This window comes from Engraulis encrasicolus, chromosome 13, assembly GCF_034702125.1.
Source record: "Engraulis encrasicolus isolate BLACKSEA-1 chromosome 13, IST_EnEncr_1.0, whole genome shotgun sequence".
Lineage (NCBI taxonomy): Eukaryota > Metazoa > Chordata > Actinopteri > Clupeiformes > Engraulidae > Engraulis > Engraulis encrasicolus.
In genome coordinates this window covers 11080457-11100149 of record NC_085869.1, presented here as the reverse complement: position 1 = coordinate 11100149, position 19693 = coordinate 11080457, and the positions used below count along the sequence as shown (strand labels likewise).

Here is a 19693-nt window from a genome sequence, read left to right as displayed (position 1 = left end):
ACTGTTTACAGCAATGGTCAGAGTTTCCTTAACCTCCTGCAGATGTATCGCAGAATTGTCTGAATATATCAAAGTGAAGGCATCTGATGAAGAGGGAAATGACTCTGAGTTTGTTAAGTTTTTCCCCTCGTTCATCTGGGCCGTGAGGGACCTCACTTTGGAGAGAAAGATTGATGAGAAAGATGTCACAGATGATGGCTACCTAGACTACGCCTTGCAGCTGAAGTCTGGTATAATTATTTGATATATTGTCCACAAATACACACACATACACACACATTTACATATTACTGTCTTGCTGAAAAGAAAATATGTACATCGAAGTAAGAATTCATCATAAAAGAAAGATGATGATGTATCCCTGAAGGTTCTGGCAAAAACGTGGCTGCATACAACGCTCCTCGGGAGTGCATCCGGAATTACTTCCCATCCCGGAAGTGTTTCACCTTCCCGTTCCCAACCAACCCAGACAATGTGATCCATCTGGAGACGCTGGCCTTGTCTGAACTGGACTCAAGATTCCTGGATGTGTCGGCACGATTCTGCTCCTACGTCTATGAGCACAGTCCAGTGAAGCAACTGGATGATGGAATGCACATAGTGAATGGCAGAGGTCTGAGTTTTTTGACAAGTGTTTTTAGCTGCATATGTTGAATTTGTGAACATGATAATATATTAAGTTTTGAACTAAAAACCTTTTCATGTGCATTGGAAATCCCATGCGTTGAATGACCAATGAACATTGATTAATGTGGGACAGTTAATCATCAATATCTTCACGTTGCTTTGATGTAGTCATTTCAATCTTTTAGTTAAAGAGGAGGTAGAATGAACAACATTTGACATCCCTGACAGCAAAGTGGCCAATGTGCTTTTGACTGAAAGGTGATGTCACTTTTTTTTTAAATCACACACCCCTTTCAAAATCTTCACACTCACCCTCTTTTTTTTCTTTGTACTTTGTCTCTTGTACCATTAGTCACATGATGTGGTATCCTGACATGTTCTCAATCTGAACAATAAATTAAGATAGCATGAAACAACCAAAACACCAACCAAAACAGCAATAATTAGCACATGACTTTGACAGTCATGTTTACGAAGCCAATTGGAGCCAATTTTGGTCCCCTAGGGGAAATTCTTTCTCTGCACTTTATCCCATTTGGACTAGTGAATCACATTGAAGTACGCACACTAGTCCAGGGGTCAGGAATCTTTTTGGTGGAGAGAGTTTTTTAAAAAGAAATTTTCATGAGAGCCATACCATTTTAAAAACACTGAATACAATTAAAAGCATGTATTTCAATTAAGCCCAACAAGTTACTGTCAAGTTATTACTTTTACTGATAACAGGTAAGTAAGCACAGGGTTGTCAACTGTCAACTTCATTATGGCAAGTGTCTGGGAGTCTGGGAGAAAATTGTGTATTTCTTAGATGTAATTTCCTGCATCTTAACACATTTTTACCTCCCGTGTCCTGTTTCAACTCAATATGGAGCCCTTACTTTTATTTATAAATAAAGGACGATTCCGTATTTCAAGGGATGGTTGGCAACCCTAAGTAAGTGAGAGCCATATACAGTTCCCAAAAGAGCCACATGTGGCTGTAGAGCCATAGGTTCCTAACCCCTGCACTAGTCCGTTGCAGTGGGCTGCCTGCTGAGCAGCGCCCGGGGAGCAGTGTGGGGGTTAGGTGCCTTGCTCAAGGGCACTTCAGCTGTGGTCGGCCATTGAACTGGGAACCCTTGGGTTGCCAACCCAGTGCTCTAACCACTGAGCCACGGCTGCCCCATATGATGTTCTTTGTTGTCATTATTATTATTATTATTATTATTATTATTATTATTATTATTATTATTATTATTATTATTATTAGTAGTAGTAGTAGTAGTAGTAGTAGTAGTAGTAGTATTATTTTAGCAAAGTTTAAGTCTGTGAATAACATGATAAAATTGTGAATGATTGAAACATTTCGCCGATAACGAAGAGCTTCATCATAGTGAATCTATCAATCACCACTTACTTCTCTTGCGTCGCTTTGCAAGTTAACTCGAAAGCTTATTTTCTGTATTACTAAGTTACTTTCTTGTCTAAATTCTGCTGAAACCTGTAAAATGTCATTGAATAAGTCATACGATTTTGTGTTTCCTGCGAGAATAATATAATTCCCTGGACAGTTGCATTATTGTCCTTTGACACTGAACAAGAACCTTAACAAATTTCAATTTTGATGTGAGAAATGCACAACCAATTGCGAAAAACTATACATTGCATTCCTGTTTTCTCTATGAAATGGTGTTGCCTTTCAAAGGAAGTCGAGATTCACTTGATTCAGATTACATTTACAGACCAAATTGTTAAAGGTGCACTGTGTGGGATGGTGGCTAGAGTAGGTATTGCAACTAGACTTAGACTTAGACTTATGTTTATTGATCCCACTTCAGCTATGCTGCTCATTGAAACTCTACTGCCTATGCCAAATTCAATCTTTTCAGGAATATTTGTTTAATAATAAACTAGTAAACAACATTTACTAGAATGACCATAGTATAGTAAGTTTTGCAACTAAACATGTTCCATTTCTGAATGGGCAACATGAATTCTGGATATTAACTACCAAAATATTGCACAGTGCACCTTTAAATCATTTTGCTTGTTCAAAATCATATAATGATACACCTGGATTTTTGGAAAATGAAAACTCTGACGTTGTTGTGTTTGACTTCCTGTAGTCTTTGGCCATATGGTGAAACTGTACGTGGACACCATAGCAAATGGTGGAATCCCGTGCTTGGAGAATGCAGTGGTTGCCATGGCGCAGATTGAGAATGAGGCTGCTGTGAAGGATGGGCTGTTGTTGTACAAGGAGGAGATGTCGAAGCTGAAGAGCAGCTTCCCCATGTCTCTGAAAGACTTCACCTCTGCACACCAGAGCCTTAACAAGCTCGCCATTGAGGCTTTCATGAAGCGCTGTTTCAAAGATGACAAGGGGAATTACTTGAAATCGCTAGAGGTAAAATGGACAGACACCACAAGCTCTCTGAATGATCATATACAAAGTAAATGTCACATTTTTCACAAATTTAACTTAATTTTTAGTCATGTTGGCAGGAACCATATTAAGTGCAGAACGCAACCTTAAAATGCCATGTGTAGAACGTCAATTTTTTTACCTACAATGTCTGCCTCAAGTACTGTTTCTTATAGTCTTTTGAATGCAATATTATGTTATATTCCAGGACTCCATTAAGGAGCTGTTCAGCAGCTCCCTGAAGGACAATGAAGAGGCATCCTCTGTCTTCTGTCAGAAAATCCTCTCCAATCTCTCAGGCCCAATGAAAGCTAAACTGCAGCAGGGAGTTTACAGCGCAGCAGGAGGGTACCAGCTCTTCAGTAATGACATGGGAGACATCATCACTAACTACAACAAAAAGACCAAAGGAGCACTCAAGGTTGGTGAAACGAAAGCATGGCATGCCTGTGAAGACTCTCAATTAACTTGACAGAAAGTGAATAACAGAAGTTAGAAGACAAAAATGTAAACATTTTCACCAGACAATGCTTAGTGCAGTGGTACTTAAAGGACCACTTCAGTCAATTTCACCCGCTGAAATCTCTGGCATAGCCCCAGGGAGTCCAAAAATTCAGAGAATATGCGCACATCAGTAGCACAGGTGATGCAACTGAAAGGAAAGGAAAGGTCCGCATCACTGTTTGATGCTCCCAACATTTAGTGGCACTACCCCCAGGGAGTGCCCGCACCACAGGTTAAAGGATAACTTCTGCCAATTTCAATATGCAGTTGTAATGCTACACTACCGACTTTTTTTTTCTTCAGCCTTTTCAGAGATCCTGGTCATTGTAATTGGGGCAGCTGTTTTTTTACATTTCAAAAAACATTTCTATTTATTCCCAAAAACATCCAAAAGGTTATACAACATCAGTGGACAAGTAGCAAATAGCCCTACCTTTTGGGAAAATATTTGGAGTAGGCCTATGTTCATTTTTGTAAAAATGTAAACAAACGCTGCCCCCATTAGTATAGCTCATATCTCAGAAAGGGCTGAGCCGAAAAATGTGGCATCACCAGGTACAAGTCAAGGGTGGCATGAGCAATACAACAGCATATTGAAATTGACTGAAGTGGTCCTTTAAGTACCACTGCACTAAGCATTGTCTGGTGAAAGCGTTTACAATTCCGTGTAAAATTGACATGAACTAAGCAAGTTATGGGGGAAAATGCAACAGAAATGTCTGTGTTGGTTGCTGTTTTCTTTTGCTACTGTTCATACCGAACTGTTATAAAAACTCACTATTTTTTCTGCTCTACCTATAATTTGGCTTCAGTCATAGGCTACCAGTCAGAGATAACAATATGCTATAAGCCTACTGCTTCAGGTACACTTTCATGGGTTGTCAGTAAGGGGTTCCCCAAAAGTCCATACTAATTAATCATGACAAGGCCCCCATATACTTTTAATCCAGCCAAGGCCCTCCTTTTATGGGCTGTGCCACACTTTTTTTCTGTGCACACCCTTTTACAACTATAATGTGTGTGTCACTACTCCTGGTGAATGAATGTAAAAAATTGGTTGACTTAAGATATTAAATATTATATCACGTCACGACTCACGTCCTCACACTATACGAGCCGACGGTCGGATGCGAGCAGAATGGTCCGACTGTGCGACACGACACGCGTGTTTCCCGGGGCTGCAGAGGAAGGAACATGCGCACCTGAGGTGGAGATGAGGTCGCGCTCAACAGCTAATCGCACGGCCCTATTAATTTGTGCATGTGAAGCGTCAAATCGGGTCGTAGCACTGCTTTAACTGTGCGATTTAAGCACGAGGCACGGCCAGGATTTCAAACAGTTTTGATTTTCTGGCGACCCTGCGATTGCACGATTGTGAGGCGAAATCGCTTGTCGTTAACCCATGTACACTGCACGATGCGGGACTCACGATTGACCTACGATTGGGCAAGAAATCGGCCCGACTCTCAAAAAGCCCACCTTAAGTGAATCAAATCTCTTTGCTCCTCATTGGTCAGTTTCAAATTTGGCGCCTTTTAAAAGTTCTCCGCTTGTTCCCAACTCCTCACTGCTCGCTTCTTCGCAACCCACCACCTTGTCGTGTATGATATGGCATGGGCTACTCCTTGTCATGTTGCCTGCTCTGTTCATGGGGGAAGTGTTTGCCTATGCTGCTGCCGTCCCCTGAATCTCTGCTCTATTCAATAAAGAAATTGCATTGAGAATTTCTTGTCTTGTCTTTCTTGACTGTATTGGTTCTGACAGAAATAATGTTTTGTTACACCCGGTTGTCACAACACTGAATACCATGGCTCAGCATGTGTGTTTTCCACAGGCTGATGAAGTGCTTAAGGAGTTTCTGGAGCAAAAGGAGCAGGAGGCTGCAGCCATCCTGCAGGCTGATAAGAATCTGAGCCAGAAAGAGAAACAGATATATGGTTAGTGTGTGTGTGTGTGTGTGTGTGTGTGTGTGTGTGTGTGTGTGTGTGTGTGTGTGTGTGTGTGTGTGTGTGTGTGTGTGTGTGCAGGGCCGGTTTTTAGCATAGGCCGGCTAGGCGGTCGCCTAGAGCGCCATGTGAAGAAAGAGCGCCGAAATGGCGCTCTCCTATGCGTAATTTTGCGATATGAAGTTTTTTTATGAAGTCGCAATCAACAAAGAGTGGCGAAAGCGCTCCTCACGGCAAAGCGCCCCTCAGCCAATAGTAATATCGCTTCCAACTGTCTCTGGGAAGCCTGGGAACCAATAAACAGACAGTTCTGAGAAAGGGGGCGGGACGAGTGACAGCGTGCGATCTATTTTGAATTTGGAGACTAAAGGGCGGGTTATGCTTCCTACTTGTGCCACAGAGTGAGCTTGTCGCAGCCATGATGCAGTTAATTTTGGTTTATGCCGTTTTGAAGCACGGTCTGCGCGATGTCATTCCACGCTGAAACTGCCTTCAATACAAAGAGTAAACTAGACGTGTCGGTTGTTTTTTAGCATCACAGACTCGACGAGAATGAAAATGAAACATTAAATATTTATATCACGTGCATGTTTGATCGCACTGGCAGCCACAGTGGTAGTTTGGAACAAAGAAGTGGCTCATTTGTCGAGGACGAAGCGGAATGTTTCCTCGACCTCGGAACCACTGTTCAACTGTCCAAATAACTTCAGCGTCGTAACTTGCAAGCGCATGTGTTGTCTTTGGTTCGTGTAAATAAATCAAACAACAAAGCACGGGCAACTTATTTAATGAAGAGCTCACAGTCCGTAGACCGACGAAGGTTAGAACAAGGAAGTAGCGCTTGTTCTCGACTCGAGGACAGAGCAGGCTGGTCGAGAGGACCAATCAGAGACCTATTTTCGCCCTTTCACGCTGTCGCTCCCTGCGTCGAGACACAATTTTGGGGAGGTGCCCCAGAGTACCTGCGTGATGGGGGGGCTTCACTCCGTTAACTGCGCGGCTCACTGCATCATGATGCAGTGACGCTGATCTCGAGGCATAAAGGGCGGGTTATGCTTCCTACTTGTGCCACAGAGTGAGCTTGTCGCAGCCATGATGCAGTTAATTTTGGTTTATGCCGTTTTGAAGCACGGTCTGCGCGATGTCATTCCACGCTGAAACTGCCTTCAATACAAAGAGTAAACTAGACGTGTCGGTTGTTTTTTAGCATCACAGACTCGACGAGAATGAAAATGAAACATTAAATATTTATATCACGTGCATGTTTGATCGCACTGGCAGCCACAGTGGTAGTTTGGAACAAAGAAGTGGCTCATTTGTCGAGGACGAAGCGGAATGTTTCCTCGACCTCGGAACCACTGTTCAACTGTCCAAATAACTTCAGCGTCGTAACTTGCAAGCGCATGTGTTGTCTTTGGTTCGTGTAAATAAATCAAACAACAAAGCACGGGCAACTTATTTAATGAAGAGCTCACAGTCCGTAGACCGACGAAGGTTAGAACAAGGAAGTAGCACTTGTTCTCGACTCGAGGACAGAGCAGGCTGGTCGAGAGGACCAATCAGAGACCTATTTTCGCCCTTTCACGCCGTCGCTCCCTGCGTCGAGACACAATTTTGGGGAGGTGCCCCAGAGTACCTGCGTGATGGGGGGGGCTTCACTCCGTTAACTGCGCGGCTCACTGCATCATGATGCAGTGACGCTGATCTCGAGGCATAAACCACCCTTTAACCACCCTTCACTCGAGAGACAGAGAGGGCAAGCGCAAACAGTAGTGCTGCTCTGCTGGATGGAGATTATTATGTTCTCATTAAACCACTCATTGCATGATGCAGGAGTTTCAGAGGGTGTTTTGGAACTATGTGATTTAATCAGCAACCGTTTGTGATTATGGAAAGCCTAATAGTTATGAGGTTACTATTTGGAATTAGAGAGAAAAAGAGCTTTGTTTTTGATCAGAGAAATCGCTAGTTAGCATGCTAACATTAGCCAAGTATGCCAAGCAATGAAATCCAGTAAAGTAGCTGTTAGTAGCCTACTCACTACTCACTAACACCCACCTGATATCATAATACTTGCTTAGGTTGACAAGCAATGTAAAGTAAGACTGGTGCAATGTTTAAAACAATTTTAGCTGCCATATCTCCTTCCATCCACATGAATTACCTGCTTGTTGTATGCTTAAAAAACATTAATTTCCAGACCAGAATGACATAGCCTAGGCCTACATTAATCATCTAACAGAACCATGCACAGCAGACAAGTGAGGCTATTTACTATATTTTGTATATTATGAAATTCAATAGCGTGACAGCTCCTCCCTTTCTCTCACCCTGTCCCTCCAGTTCAAACACATAGATAGCCCCCTTCTCATTCTCCTACTCACAAATGCACCACTATTTCCAGTCCAGAAATGAAATTGGTTTGGAAGACAGTACAAATGTGTAGCTTATTAAAATTGTTATGCTGCCATGCTTTGTGATGCTGTAGGTAGTGTAGATCAATGCAGACCTCCTTGGTAGGCTTATTGTCTACACATGCATTTCACATGCAAATGTACTGTATCACTCTCCTGGCATTTCAATTTCACGTTACAATTCAAACACATTGATAACCTCCCTCTCATCTGGGGTTGGGGCCCCCACCACCATCACATCCAACACACCACACAGTGAAGCTATTTTCATGCGACTCAATCTGATGTGTTGGTCGCCTGTCAAAAAGAACCACAAATCCATTTGATGAAAAACGGTTATTGTTCTTGATGCTATTTAGTTAAGCTTACTACGGATATTACTCTTGTGTTCTGTAAGGTATAAGAAAGAGTTTTTTTTTCTTTCAAAGCTAATGGGGGGGGGCGCCAGAACTCAAACTCGCCTAGGGCACCAAATAAGCCAGAACCGGCCCTGTGTGTGTGTGTGTGTGTGTGTGTGTGTGTGTGTGTGTGTGTGTGTACAATTTGTCTTCCAAGTCCTTTTCAATTAGATTGCAAGCAATGTAAGTGAATTATTTGGAATAAGTAAGCAAAGTTCCAACTGTTACAGTTACAATCAATACAACACCAGAGCTTTAATTTGAAAATGACATAGTTAAAATGACACAAAAGATGCAATGTTTGAAAGCCTGAAAAAACGTAAAGACTGTTGGAGAGCATGCCAAGGTGCATTAAAGCTGTGAGACAATTCCAAGGGTATTCCACCAAATATTGATTTCTGAACTCCTAAGTTTAAAACATTACTATTATGTTGCTTTACAGTGAATATGATCTTGTTTTTTTTGCATTTTTTGAGGTCGGTAAACATTGCAACGTATTTTCATTTGAAATTCGTAGGAAATGTTAGTAGTTTAAAGAATGAAACAACAATATTCATTTTACTCAAATACATACCTTTAAGTAGTAAAATCAGAAAAAAACCCTGATCATTTTGAAGTGGTCTAATTTTTTTCCCTGTGTTTGTATATATTATGCGTGTAGAGGAGCAGCAGCGTGCTGCGGTGATGCACCAGGAGGTCCGGGCGGCTCAGGAGCAACAGCGCGTTCTGGAGGAGAAGATGGAGGCTGAGCGCGTCAACGGAGAGGAGCGCGTGCGGCAACTGATGATGAAAATGGAGAGTGACATGGAACGGCAGCATCAGCAGAACGAGCAGGCCATGCAAGCTAAACTACGTGAACAGGTGTGTGTGGGTATGGATGTGAACAGTGATATTTTCTCCTGGAGATCAAGGGAAGGGATGCTTTCCCTACTCTGTTCAACAGTAGCGGCATTATAATTGAAACATACTGCCCACATAAGGGGTGAAGGAAGCAAAGTTTAACCATCCACCATTGTAATAAAAATATGGTGCCGCATGGAGCAGAATTTGGCCTCTGTTGTCAACACGTTTTTCCACAAATGTGACTTGGCTCTCATGTACACAGATATTATGTTAGTTGCTCCTTTGTGTTGTATGTGGCAAAGATGCTACACATAGGTATATTGTCACCATTTTCTGGACAGGGGCATACTGTCCTTTTGGATGAGATCCAATTACAGTTTTCTCCATTGATTTGGCTCATTTCTTGACATTTTCGTAACGATAAGATCATTTGACCAAACATTCTTATAGTTAAGAAGGGATACCAACAGCACATGAGTTCAAGCGCCTCAAGTACACCGAGCTGGCAGCGGCGTGCAGGGAGGCAGGGTGGGCAGCATCCATACACCCAGTGGACTTTGGGTGCAGGGGTTTCGTCGGCTGGTCAGTGATCCAGCTTCTCCGCGCTGTTGGAACAACAGGGGCAAGTCTGCAGCGAGCGACCAAGGAGCTTGCAGAAGAGGCGGAGAAGGCAAGCTACTGGTTGTGGCTGAGGAGGAAGGACGGTAGATGGGGTCAAACACCCCATTAGGGTCAGATGCAGAGAGTGGTTGGGGGATGTCCCAAACCGCTTGCCCCCCCACCTGGAGATGTTCTGGCTAGGGGGCGAAGGTGGCACCAGCTGAGGACCTTGCATCTGACCCAAGTGCACTGGAGGAGGTGCGTCAGGCAAACGCCAAGCAGGAAATACCACCTTAACCTGTACATACTACTGACACATCCGGGAGACCGGTGACTACTGCGAAAGATCAGTTGGAAGCCAGGGAAGACTGGCGGGCATTCGGGAAAGACCGGAGGACAGCGGGAGAGAGTGCACCAGGAGTGGGCGGTTAGTCACCCTACCCACTGGCTCCCCAAGCGGGCGCCATCCTCACCGACTACGAAGACAAATAAGAAAAAACAACCCGAGGGCCCTCCGAGAGGCGGGGTGGAAGATGGGCCCACCAGGACGGACCAAATGGCTACGAATGGAATGGACAATGACCACGAGAAGTTCCTCCGAAAGTGTAGTTGCGGGTGGCAGAAAGTGACCTCACTCAGAGGCTTGCATATCCATCAAGGAAGGATGAAGTGCTGCAGGGACCCCAGACAGCATAACCGCACTGCTTCGGCAGGTCAGACGGCAGGGACCCAAAGCCAGGGAGCAACCCACAGTGCAGCAGGACCCAACAGTGCTGAAATGGGAGCAGCAGAGGAGGCAGGGCAAGAGATGGAGACAACAAGTCTAGACCAAGGACACACTGTCCCCTCTTCTACCGGACAACCAGGAAGTAAGCCCAAGCAGCTAGAGCAGCGCAGCAGGATCAAGTGGCCGAAAGCCAAAGAGCGACACGCCTGGAGCAAGCTTGACAGAGACCTGAGCAGCATCCTGGAACATGCCTTGAAAGGTAAAGTGGAGGACAAGCTGAGGGCCCTCAGTAACATCTGCTTCCAAGAGTGCAAAAGGGTCATTTCACGTGAAATCAGACACTTTGGGACCCGACCGATCCGGATTTCAATCATACTTGGTGTGCCTTTTTAGTAGCAAGGTAGCACCCCAGAACTGAATTGGTTTGAATCTGACACTAATATTAAGGGAGAAACACACTAGGAAAGGTTCACATGTGAGGGTGGGACACTCACTATCTGGAATAGTTCTTGCAGATTCAAACCTCTTCCACATGTTCTCAGCTTCATGATGGTGCATCTCTCTCAAGAACATCCATTGCCAGTTTGCCACAACAGAGATGTACCATCATGAAGCTGAGAACTTGTTGAAAAGGTTTGAATCTGCAAGAACTATTCCAGGTACTCAAAAACTACACAGCTTCTGCCCATTGTCAATGGACACAGTGGAAGTTAGGCCATTTTCAGCATTCAGAGAAGGCAGAGTTGAAAGAGTGAGCCCAGTAAAGGAATGTGTTACATTTTCAAGCATCAAAGGGTATGTTGTAGCTGTATATGATGGCAACTGGTGGGTAGCATGTGTTGACGAATGTATGCCGAGCACTGGAGAGGTGAAACTGAACTTCCTACATCCTCATGGACCATCTCCATCCTTAACTTTTCCCTTCAGACCAGATAGACTTGTCATGGATCATCAATATGTGCTTCTGGTAGTGGAACCTGTAACTGCAACGGGACATATTTATACATTATCTACAAAAGACACAGCTGCTGCTTCAAATGCACTGGTAGAGTACAAAATGAGAGTGTAGCCATTGATTATCCCTTTAAAGTACGGTAAAGGGAGGATGGCACAGGTACACAGAGAAGGAATGTTCAAACATTCACATATCATCATTTGGTGTGTATAAATGGACATCTGCCTTAGATTCTGAAACCTGGGACCATGGACACTGACCATTTTTGTTTTGTTTTTGTTTTGTCATGTGATGCTACTATGGTATTACCATATTATTAGTAAGTGGTCTGTATGATGCCATATTTGTGAGTCAAATTCTCTCTGAAATGAATAAAGAACCAAACACCAGCATTTGAGGTGTTGCTAATGACGTTGCCGGCTACGTTTGGACAAGGAACTGGCCATTTTAAGATATAGCTTTTTTAGATATTCAATTTTTAATTTTTCAATTCATCATAATTCATATTCTGAGAGTTTATGTATTCCAAGCTGATTGTGTAATATGTAGAGCCAGAAAAGAGCTTTCAAACAACACCACAGGCATCTTTTTGTGACTAACACTGACTGATATATTCAAGGCTGAATGTATAGTGTCCTACCCTCACATGTGAACATTTCCTAGTCTGCTTCTCCCTTAATATTAGTGTCAGATTCAAACCAATTCAGTTCTGGGGTGCTCCCTTGCTACTGAAAAGGCACTCCAAGTATGATTGAAATCCGGGTCGGTCAGGTCCCAAAGTGTCTGATTTCACGTGAAATGACCCAAAAGCAGGTTCGGAGAAGTCACAGGAAAGCAAGCCACACGATTACTTCCTAATCAGAAAGGACGAAGGGAAAGAATGATCGAAGAGCTCCTCTGCAACAGAAGGCACCTCCGGAAAAGGTGAAGGAAAGCATGCCCGGAGGAAAAACCTGGTCTCAAGCTGCTGTGGGACGAGCTAAAGCAGAAGCTTGCACACCTCCGTCGTGCAGACCGGATCAGGAAGAGGAGAAAGAGGAAGGAAAAGGAGAGAAGAGATTTCTTCAAGGACCCATTCAGGTACGCCAGACAGCTGCTGGATGAAAAACGGAGTGGAAAGCTGAACATCTCCAAGGAAGAGCTGGAGCTGTATGCAAAGACCAGCTACACTGATGCAGCCAGAAATACACCACTTGGCTCCCCAGGCTACATCCCACGTCCACCACCTCCAACCATCGCCTTTGACATCTTTCCCCCAAGACAGAGCGAGCTTGCAGAGGTCCTGAGGAAAGCAAGATCAGCCTCGGCACCTGGGCCAAATAGACTCCCCTACAAGTTCTTCAAGAACAGCCCACAAGTGACAGCAGTCCTGTGGAGGCTCATGAGGGTGGCTTGGAAAAAGGGATCCATTCCGTCTGAGTGGCAGCAGGCAGTTGGTGTATTCATCCCGAAAGAGGCAAACTCTACTACCATCAAGCAGTTCAGAAGCATAGCTTTACTGAACGTGGAGGGGAAGCTGTTCTTTTCAATCCTTGCAAGGAGGATGACCAACTTTCTGACTGCCAATGGATACATCGACACAACTTGCCAGAAGGCGGGGATCCCAGGGTTCCCTGGATGTACTGAACACTCAGCCGTGATCTGGGAGCAGATCCAACGGGCCAAAAGGGAGCGCACTGACCTCCATGTGGTGTGGCTAGACTTGGCCAATGCATACGGGTCAGTTCCGCACAAGCTGATTGATTACGCGCTGGAATTCTTCCACATTCCAACGTCGGTCAGCAGCATCATAGGCAGGTACTTCAGCAACTTCCACATGTGCTTCACCTCAGAAGGCTCTGAACAGGGTGGCAACAACTGGAGGTGGGCATCCCTATGGGCTGCGCAATCTCCCCAATACTCTTTGTGGCTGCATTCGAGATCATCCTCCGCGGAGCGAGACAAGTGGTAGGGGGTTTGAGGCTACCATCAGGAGAGAGGCTCCCTGCACTGAGAGGGTACATGGACGACGTGACAACCACCCTACAGACAGCTCCATGTACATCCAGGGTTCTCAAACGCTTGGATGAGCTTACCCAGTGGGCGAGAATGAAGATCAAGCCAGCCAAGTCCCGGAGCCTGTCAATCAGAAGAGGAGTAAGGACCGATAGGGTGGTGTTCACGGCAGGAGGTGAGAGGATACCCCTGCTATCGGAGCAACCTATTAGGAGCCTTGGAAGGGAATACACCGCTGACCTCTCTGACAGGCACATGGGCAAACTTGTGCAACAACAACTAGGTCACGGCCTGGTCAGGATTGACAGCAGCCAACTCCTCTGGAAATTCAAACTGTGGTGCTATCAGTTCACACTATTCCAGCGTGTGATGTGGCCACTTAAAGTGTGCGAAATACCATCATCCACAGCCAGCAAGCTGGACAGCATTGCGAACACCTACATGAGGAAATGGTTGGGCCTCCCTCGCTGTTTTTCTAACACAGGACTGTTCGGAAAGAACACAGTTCAGCTCCCACTGAAGTCAGTGGGCCTTGGCTACAAGCAGGAAAAGGCCCGCCTTGTGTTCGATCTGAAGGAGTCCAGGGACCCCACGATAAGAGCTGCGGCAGTAGCCGTACGAACGGGAGGCAAATGGAGGGCCCAACCCAAAAGTGGATCAGGCTGTCAGCAGGCTACAGCACAGAGAGCTCACAGGGAGAGTGCAGGTCGGCCGGGCTGGAGTAGGCTTCGGAGAAGCAGTTACCTTCTGGTCAAAAGCCTCAAGGGAGCAAAGGAAGGCCATGATCGTGGAAGAAGTTGCTCGAGGAGAACAGGAGCAGTACCCCATCAAAGCCGTGTCCCAGGCAAAGCAAGGGGCGTGGACCAGGTGGGAGGACACCATCAACAGGGTTATTACCTGGCAGGACATTTGGCAAGCCCAACAGGCACGTCTCAGCTTCATGGTCAGAGCAGCTTATGACACTCTGCCGTGCCCCCAAAACCTTTCCACCTGGTTTGGGAGTGAGGACTAGTGCCCTCTGTGCGAAAGCGAGAAAGCAGGCCTCCAACACATCCTGGCATCATGCAAAGTGGCACTGTCTCAAGGACGGCTCCGATGGCGGCACAACCAAGCGCTCAGGAAGTTGGCAGAGCACTTGGAGGTGAGAAGAACAACGGTTAACTCCTCAACAGCCAGCTCAACACCTGCCATCTCCTTCGTACGGCCAGGAGAGACCAAGTCAGTCAGCCAAGATCGTAGCTGACCCCTGGAAAGGTGTGGGAGATGCGCGTCGACCTGGACAGGCAACTCAGCTTCCCAAGCGAAATTGTGCAATCTAGCCTAAGGCCAGACATCGCGATGTGGTCCGGAGCTGTCAAACGCGTCCTCATCATTGAGTTGACTGTTCCTTGGGAAGAAGGGATACCAACAGCACATGAGTTCAAGCGCCTCAAGTACACCGAGCTGGCAGCGGCGTGCAGGGAGGCAGGGTGGGCAGCATCCATACACCCAGTGGAGGTTGGGTGCAGGGGTTTCGTCGGCAGGTCAGTGATCCAGCTTCTCCGCGCTGTTGGAACAACAGGGGCAAGTCTGCAGCGAGCGACCAAGGAGCTTGCAGAAGAGGCGGAGAAGGCAAGCTACTGGTTGTGGCTGAGGAGGAAGGATGGTAGATGGGGTCAAACACCCCATTAGGGTCAAATGCAGGGAGTGGTTGGAGACGTCCCAAACCGCTTGCCCCCCCACCTGGAGATGTTCTGGCTAGGGGGCGAAACATCAGAGAAAGGTGGCACTAGCTGAGGACCTTGCATCTGACCCAAGTGCACTGGAGGAGGTGCGTCAGGCAAACGCCAAGCAGGAAATACCACCTTAACCTGTACATACTACAGTTCTGCCCAACATTTCAGATCACTGACAAAATGTCATACGGTATTTCTCCTAAAACTGCTATGATACAATAGTACTTTATTATAGTGGTGTGCATTTGTACAGCCCTCACGATTCGATTCGATACGATACGATTCGGGAGGTTTCGATTCGATTCAGTTCAATTCTGAGATACATTGCAATGCATTACATTTCTACTGAAAGCAAAGCAAATGTTTCATCAGTCATGATGAGGCAATACAAGTACCGTATTGGCCCGAATATAAGATGTGGTTTTTGTTCTAAAAATAGTACTCTAAAAAGGGGGGTCGTCTTATTTCCGCGCGCTAGAGAAAAAAGTAAAAAAAAAAAAAAAAAAAGATTTTTTTTTTTTTTAAACTTAACCTGAATTCGGCCATTAGCCTATGCTTCACAACAATGCCACAAAACTCATACTCATAATGGATGGGTTAAGAGATTGTTTTGTCCATATCAAATTTGCAGATGCTTGTTTCGTTATGACAGTTGCACCGCACGTCTATCAACTGTCAATGTCAACGCGATGCGGACGACAGTGCAAGGGAAAAAACACAAGTCAATCGCGGCTTGTTGCTCTGCTCTTATTTGTGTTTGGTTTTACAGTCTCATCAGGAAAGCTTTGGTCGTTCTCTCTGGTCAGCCACTAGAACTAAAGAAATGAAGGGTGATTTGACGAACAACCTGTATAAGTTTTGGATGCTGTCATAAGCCAATCAATGGTCATCTGTGTGTGCGCGACAAAGCGACGATATGCCTCGCAACGATGCAACAACACAGAATAATGGTTAGGGCAAGAGATTGTCTTGTTCATAGGCTATAAAATCACTAGGAGTTTTACCCATGGTACGAAATGAATATCAATCGGACTTTTAATGTCAACGTGGTACAAAATCCAATGCATGTGTTGATGTCAAGTTTAATATTTTATAAGGCTGGGCCTACATACGGGATGGGAAACTGGTTGCCCGGGGGGGGCGCACAGGGTCTGCTCATTGGTCAGACAGCCTATTAGTCCGTTAGGGTGAGGAATTGTTTTGGTTTGGGCATAGTTTTAACTTTTAGCTAACTTAAAAGTTAATATTTACAAGATTATGACACTAAAATAATTGTATACTGACAGAACATGCCCTTAAAGGACACCCTTAAAACACATTTTTATTTATTCCCAAAAACATCCAAAAGATTATGCAACATCAGCAGACAACTAGCAAACAGTGATACCTTTTGGGAAAATATTTGGAGTAGGCCTATGTTAAGAACGTTTTTAAAGGGGCTCCAGGCAGGATTAAATGTTTAATTAATCACTGTCCCGAGTCAGTCGATGGTTATGTGAATCATTCGTAAGTGAATGATGAATTCCACTTCCACTTCCACGGTCCGCCATCAGAAAGCCCCAAATACAACTTTTCAACAGAAAGGTCCGAACGAGTGTCGTGGGAAACACTTTCTTATGAAAAATCGCTTTACATACCGTATTCAGAACTGCTGGCATTCTGTGATGAAAAACATTCTCACAGCTAGTTTATTTGAACAGCATTTTTTCATTACGATGTAAATTTTGAGACAGGCATGCCACGGGCACCCCGCTAACAACGTCATCCTACCTTGTGCCCCTTTAATGTAAACAAAATCTGCCCCCATTGGAGTAGCTCAGATCTCGGAAAAAATGCACCGTCACCGGGTACTGACAAGTCAAGGGTAGCGTGAGCAATAAAATAGCATATTGAAATTGACTGAACTGCTCCTTTAATGACGGTTAATTAATTAGGGTTAGGAATTGTTTTGGTTTGGGCATAGTTTCAATGTGTGTGGTCGGCCAACACTTTCAAAATGGCTGAATTCAACATTGCCAAAAAAATGTTGGCCCATAACTTCTGACCGGGTGAATGGATTTGTCCCAGATTTGAGATTTGGTGTGTTGATGCTCTAGTGTAAGTTCAAGAACTGCTTCGATTTTTCAGGACAACACTTTCAAGATGGCAAAAAAAAATTTCAGCCCAGAAATTCAGACTGGGTGGATAGATTTGCCCAATTTTTTTTTTTTTTTTGCTTTGTTTTCACAATAGTTATTTGGTTTTAAGCCTAAGCACGGCACTGATCTATGTATAGATATTAAATATATTTTTCTTTTCAATTTTGTATTTAATATCTAAGTTTATTAATAGGTGGACAGGAGTGGTAGGAATGATGGGGGACTAGAAGCATCATGTTTCGGGGATAAATCTTTTAGCAGCCAGAGGCGACTGCAAAATATTTTCCAATAACATTGATTTGATTTTGGGCACTTACACAATTCATGATACCTTCTTATTTTCGGGTGCCAGCTATGGTGCCATCATATTTACACTTGCGTCTTTTGGTTATTTTTGCAGAAGCACTAAATTCATGAAAATGTGCCAAAGCCATTGAGAGATCTATGCAACTGTCACAGTGCTGACTATTTACGTGGATATGGGAGAGGGAATTTGTTTCGAAAGAATGAATTAACAGTTTTGGGAGATATGACATTTTGGCAGTTATCTAAAATGTTGCACAGAACTGTTTTACACAGTGTGTGTGTGTGTGTGTGTGTTTGTGTGTGTGTGTGTGTGTGTGTGATGGCACGCATGTGTGTCTATGTGGGTGTGTACTAGGCAATTCTCCTAGAACAGAACTTCCAGGGCAAAGCAGAGCGTTTGAATCAGGAGATGGAAGAGGTGAGGAAAAGTGCAGCAGAGTCGGAGAGAGAGCGCAGTCGAGAGTTCAGGGAGAGGATGGAGGCCATGGACCGCCGCCATGACGACGCCATGGAGATGATGAAGAAGCAGCAGGAGCAGCTGCAGGAGCAGCAGAGGATCATGAACGAGCGGCTGCCACCCAAGCAGGAAGAGGATGATGATGATAGCAGCTGTGTCATTCTGTAACAATCACCATCATCACCATCACTATTCATCACATTCAACACATCATCACCGCATCCACTAAATATACACAGATTTAAGCCACTCATCAGCACATCCACTTGATACACTGTTTTTACTAATGCATAACCACAATCACTGGTACTCAATGCACTACTTTTTAACTGGCGTCAGACTTAACCCAGAGGTTGCCGGTTCGACTCCCGACCTGCCAGGTTGGTGGGGGGAGTAATCAACCAGTGCTTTCCCCATCCTCCTCCATGACTGAGGTACCCTGAGCATGGTACTGTCCCGCCGCACTGCTCCCTAGGGGCGCCATTGAGGGCTGCCCCCTTTCACCGGTGAGGCATTTCGTTGTGTGCAGTGTGTGCGGTGTTCACTTGTGTGCTGTGGATTGCTCTGTCACAATGACAATGGGAGTTGGAGTTTCCCAATGGGCTTTCACTTTCACTTCACCCTATACTGTGTATATGAAATGCGATATACAAGTAAATTAGCCAAATACACTTGCATAAATACACTATCTGATGATAATCACTTATAATCACTGATAATCATAGAGTAGGCTGTTTAATACTCCTACCATCACTTAATACACTAACACTAGAACAGTGTTTCTCAAACTTTTTCAGACCGAGGACCACTTTGTCCCCCCAAATATCTTCAAGGACCACCTGTCAAATGAATTGACAGTTGACATGTGCTAATTTGACACTGCTATTTTGAATACAGACCACTTACTTTTGGGGGGGGGGAAATGGTGGGGAAAATAAGACTTCAGTTGTGTTTAGCTTTGTAATAATGTTACAAATAGAGCATACAGCTAGCTTGTCTAGGAAAAGTAGAAATCCGCTCGCGGACCACCTGAGCTCTGTCGCGGACCACAAGTGGTCCCCGGACCACACTTTGAGAATAACTGCACTAGAACAATTCACAAAAATAAAGATTTAAGCAAACAAAAAGCATTCTGCCAGTGTGGTCAATTCTGTGTACACTTTACTGTCTAGTGTCTGAATCTTGGGGTCCTCATTGACAGTGACCTAAACTTCAACAGTCACATGAAAGCTATTACTAAGTCTGCATTTTATCACATAAAAAACGTCTCTAAATTTAGGGGCCTGATGTCTAAACATGATCTGGAGAAGCTAATACATGCCTTTATTTCTAGTAAAGTTGATTACTGTAACAGTCTTTTTACTGGCCTCCCCAATAAAACCATTAAACAGCTTCAACTTGTACAAAACGCAGCTGCAAGGGTTCTTACAAAGACAAGGAAGTTCGACCACATTACTCCAATTTTAAGATCGCTGCATTGGCTCCCAGTAAGCTACAGAATTGATTTTAAGGCTATGCTACTTGTGTTTAAATCACTAAATGGAATGGGACCCACATATCTACTGGATATTTTTCAGCTGTATGCACCAACTAGGTCACTAAGGTCAACGGAGAAGAATTTGCTGGTGATTCCAAAAGTCAAAACAAAGTGTGGAGAGGCAGCC

General features: G+C 44.7%; 1 protein-coding gene across 4 annotated transcripts in view; it reads left to right on the top strand.

Moving 5' to 3' along the window:
* Positions 1–19123, top strand: part of LOC134460669 (guanylate-binding protein 2-like) — a 23185-nt gene extending 4062 nt beyond the window's left edge. For all 4 annotated transcript variants that reach the window (XM_063213033.1, XM_063213035.1, XM_063213034.1 and 1 more), the window contains exons 6-12: positions 43–230; positions 368–613; positions 2733–3013; positions 3240–3452; positions 5370–5472; positions 8955–9154; positions 17928–19123. In XM_063213033.1, coding sequence (XP_063069103.1) covers positions 43–230; positions 368–613; positions 2733–3013; positions 3240–3452; positions 5370–5472; positions 8955–9154; positions 17928–18197 — 1501 coding nt within the window. In that variant the 3' untranslated portion in view covers positions 18198–19123. The remainder of the gene's footprint in view (positions 1–42; positions 231–367; positions 614–2732; positions 3014–3239; positions 3453–5369; positions 5473–8954; positions 9155–17927) is intronic.
* The last annotated feature ends 570 nt before the right edge of the window (positions 19124–19693 follow it).